The sequence below is a fragment of the Dipodomys ordii genome, unplaced genomic scaffold (genome assembly GCF_000151885.1).
Source record: "Dipodomys ordii isolate 6190 unplaced genomic scaffold, Dord_2.0 Scaffold29, whole genome shotgun sequence".
In the NCBI taxonomy this organism is placed as follows: Eukaryota; Metazoa; Chordata; class Mammalia; order Rodentia; family Heteromyidae; genus Dipodomys; species Dipodomys ordii.
Window position 1 is genome coordinate 7,566,281 of NW_012267245.1, and position 4,364 is coordinate 7,570,644.

The window sequence follows — 4,364 nt, forward strand, 5'->3', positions numbered from 1 at the left end:
CTGGCACCCACGTCCATCCTGCCTTATTGCCTACTTCTAGAGTATGAGCCTTTTCTCTTCTGCTTGAAGCCCCACTGACGGGAACTCTCCTTTACCCTTCCAATTTGCTTTGCAGCCTAGGGTCCCTGTTTCTTTTACCAACCTAAGGCTTAGTATTTCTGGATTCTACCTGGTCACTACTCAGCGTCACACTCCTGCACCTTTCCTCATGATCCACCTTTCCCTGCAGCCACACACTGATGCTCTATTTTAGACTTGCTGAGACAGAAGTGCTAATTGTCCTAATCTGACATCTTGCTTCTATCCAAACAAATTTCCTTAAAGAAAATTTACTAAAATAATAAGTATTAAGCATTTAAGTGTTCAAAAATGCTGTTAGAAGTACATTATTTTTGAAATATAAATATTGTCACAATTGGATCTTCAAGAAAGCAGTAATGTTAAAAGAAATCTATAAAGTTTAATCTTGACATAAAAATCACTGAAAGATGATTTTAACCCATTTGTTGAGAAATGTATTATACATTATATTAGTTCTCCTGCTAATATAGAAATAATCATTTGATATTAGGCATTTCAGATTATAAATGAGCTGACCTGTTTTCACTGCAAAAATAAGTCAACAATTGAAGACAGAAATATAAATGTTTAATATTTTAAAATATTTTCTGCATAGTTTTCCTAAACTTTGTTAGTACTCTAGTTACAGCCAGAATCACAGCCGTCAGCATATGCTCATGCTCACACTCCCACCGTTACACAACGCACACTCAAACTCACACTCAAACACATCCACTCTCAATTAAGGTCTGAGGGATAAATGAGTCTGAAAACATTCAGAAATTGCCACTACTTTATGTTCACGCTTCCAATGGCATCCACACATTCATATACCAACAGCATACACACTCGCACATGCACACACACAAATACACACTTGTCAAGCTTCCTTTTAAATATGCATATTTAGTTTTTTTCCCTTCCAATTTAACACTGGATACAGGAAATTCTAACAGTCATGAACAAAGACCAAAGTCCCTACTTGTTGCCAAAAAATGTATGTAATGTAGTAAATTTAAGTTGGATGTAAATACACATTACATAAATTTCCTTTATACAAAATCTCTGTAAATATTTTCCCAATGGGGCTGAAGGAATTTGTTTCCTCATATTAAAGTCTTTGCTTATTAAAAAACATATTTAAATAGACCTCCTTACAGATATGTGTCCTCAAAATAACAGCTTAGTCTAGTTCAGCTATTTTCCTAGGGAAACCTCAAGAAAATCAGCTTACTGCAGTTGAAAAGCCTGTTCAGTGACAACTAAAAAATCTAAACACATCCAAAGCAACTGCAAATGAAAATGTATGCTAGTTCAAAAGTGAAGAACTTGGGCAGTTAGCAGAACACAAATCACATTAACAAAGTTCAAGTTTAACCTTTAAACAATTCTAAAGTTTCCTTGTTCCTTTATACTATTTTAAGAAATAAATAATTCAAGCTGAACTATTTGATCATCATAATTTTCTTTTGCTACTCACTCCAAACTTAAGTTCATGTACAAGGCTATAAACCAATGCAGGACATACTCCACTAGAGATACTCCATCGTCCTAAACACGAACAGAAACAATACTGTTCCAATCAGGCACAGTTTTCTTCATTTTATAAACAAGTGCTTCTAACCATAGCTCAACAACCAATTACACTTTAAATTATGGATCTGGAAAATGTTTTAGAGGCACATCGTTAAACTAATACAGTATCAAATTTTTCTTTTCACCAAAGCAGCAAACCATTTTGCTGTTTTTCATCATTGTTTGGTTTTCTTCCTTCTTAAATAGGATTCATAGCAACCCTCAAGTTTTTCTTGAGTGTCAAAAGCCCACACATCTTAACTGCATGAAAATGTAACCTGATCTTGCCAGTAAATGACAGGTAAAGCCGCATCCGAACACCTGCACTAAATTTTAACACTGTTCATTAAGAGCTCCATTTTTCTGAGCTTGCGTTTGCTCGTGGGCATTGGCTTGGGGTACAATCCATTTTTCAGGAGATGTTCCTTGCTGAGGCGGATTTGAGCACCATGCTGAAGCTGGAAAGAGCATAAAGCTTGGAGAGGACGAAGCAAAGTCTGTTAAGAAAAAAAATACTAAAAAAGTAGCCATAACAAATCATAATGTTCCATCTACATTTTTTCTTCAAATAGATGTTTCTTTTAATATCAATATTGTTCAACTGTGAAAAACAGTAAATATTATAAAATTCATGTATTTATTTATAAATTCACAGGTTACACACCTCTGAAGAACTAGCAAAGACATAAATATTAATTTTTCCAAGGAAGTTGGACTGGCAGGAGAACAAAAGGGCTGAGAGCACGGCGCATATTGTAAAGTGCTTGCCCGGCCCTTGCCCTTGGCCCACTCCCCAATACCATTAAGAAGAAAACTGTTGAACACACAACTTGATGCACACTAAATGACAATGCCACCATACAAAGAAAGAAGATCACTCTGAGGCCATGAGGGGCTACATAGGAGAAAGACTGGCTTACAGAATAAAGAAAATTCTCTACAAATATACTCATTTCTAAGATTTTACTTCTAAAGACGGATTTGGGGAAATCATTGTTTTATAAATTCTTTCATCTGCATGTGCCTAGAGACGGTTCCGAGGGGCCACTGGTACCAACCACTGGTGCAAGTAGGACTGAGGTGCTTATCCTGAACATGGCTCAGAACCTGGAAAGTTCCCAAGGTCAATCTTCCCAAGTAGAGGAAGATCTTGCAACATCCTGGTAATTATTACAATACCCTGAATTTTTAAAAATCAACAAATCAAGTCGGGTGCCAATGGCTCATGCCTATAATCCTAGCTATTCAGGAGGCTGAGATCTGAGGATCACAGCTTAAAGCCAACCTGAGCAGGAAAGTCCATGAGACTCTTATCTCCCAAAAAAGAAAAAACACCAGAAAACCCAAAGTGGTCCTATGGCTCAAGTGGTAGAGTGCTAGCCTTGATAGCCTTGAGCTGAAGAGCTGAGGGACAGTGCCCAGGCCTAGAGTTCAAGCCTCCACAATCAACAAAACTAAAACTAAAAATAATAAAAATAAAATAATAAAAATCACCAAATCTGCCCTAGTATCAGTGGCTCACGCCTGGAATCCTAACTACTCAGGAGGCTGAGATCTGAAGAACACAGCTCAAAGTTACAGCACAGGCAGGTAAGTCCATGAGACTCTTATCTCCAGTTAATCACTAAAAAAAAAAAGAAGTGATGCTCTCACTCAACTGGTAAAGTATTAGCTTTGAGCAACAGAAGCTCAAGGACAATGCCCCAATCCTGAGTTCAAGCCTCAGAACCAGAACAAAAAAGATAAAAAAAAAACTCCCAACAAATTTTGGTTTAGAATTTCTTCTACCAATCTACAGGCAAAAATAAAGAATATGAAAACAGGTCAAAGATCAATGCCCTGTGTTGAAAATCATGGCAATGAACACATGTGATCTTAATTTGCAGAGTACTATGAAATAACCATACATACAAACAGTAAAAAAGAAAAAAAAAAGGCCAGGTGTAATGATACATGTAATGATCCATGTAAAGCCAGAGGCTGAGGGAGAGAAACAGGAAGCTGAGGCCAGACTTGGGTAAAGGGTAAGTTCAAAGCCATGAGTCCTTGATTCAAAAAAAAAAAAAAAAAAAAACAAGGCCTGGGACAGCTCAACAGTAGAGCACTTGCCCAGCAGGTACAAGGCCCTGGGACGCATCTCCCACAGCTCAAAAAGAAAAGGTACAGGGGCCACAGTGCTGACAGGAAGTGATCAAGGCACAATTCAAACCTACAACTCCTATCATGTTCCTTCCAGGGAGCTAAACTTGTGCTCTATGCCACAAAAAAACTGGTGTAGAGCAAATGAGGAGGATGAATCAAAAGACTAGTAAGACTACTACGTGCTAAGTTCTGTGTTTTGGGAAGTTCTATGTCTATAGACTGCAGCTGTAAAAATGTGTTGCTCTCATCCGTCATCTGAAGGTTTTTTTATAAGGTTACTGGGTAGAATGTACACTGTAGCTTCCCTCTTTAGGAAGGAAAAAAAAAAACAACTTATTGTTAAACCAATTGTGTTCCCCAGAGAAACATGCCCATGTTTTTATTACAACTAGATTTTTAACAGGTTGGACTAAGAAAGCCGATTTTACCCCTGCTTTCACTATATTTGATGTCAGTATAACTTGTGGAGGAGATGGGGAAAAACAAGTCGTTTAAGGATACAGGTGGACCTATTGCAACAATGAGAAGTACAAGTTGTCATGTCCAAAACGAGCTTTACAACGTCAGTGCGGGGGGAGAGGGGGGAG

The 4,364-nt window shown here is 37.7% G+C and overlaps 1 protein-coding gene across 1 annotated transcript in view; it reads right to left on the reverse strand.

Moving 5' to 3' along the window:
- Positions 1 to 626: 626 nt before the first annotated feature.
- Dtwd2 (DTW domain containing 2) overlaps positions 627 to 4,364 on the reverse strand; it is a 19,140-nt gene continuing 15,402 nt past the window's right edge. The window contains exon 6 of the mRNA XM_013016018.1: positions 627 to 2,132. Within this exon, the coding sequence (XP_012871472.1) occupies positions 1,962 to 2,132 (171 nt within the window). The 3' untranslated portion in view covers positions 627 to 1,961. The remainder of the gene's footprint in view (positions 2,133 to 4,364) is intronic.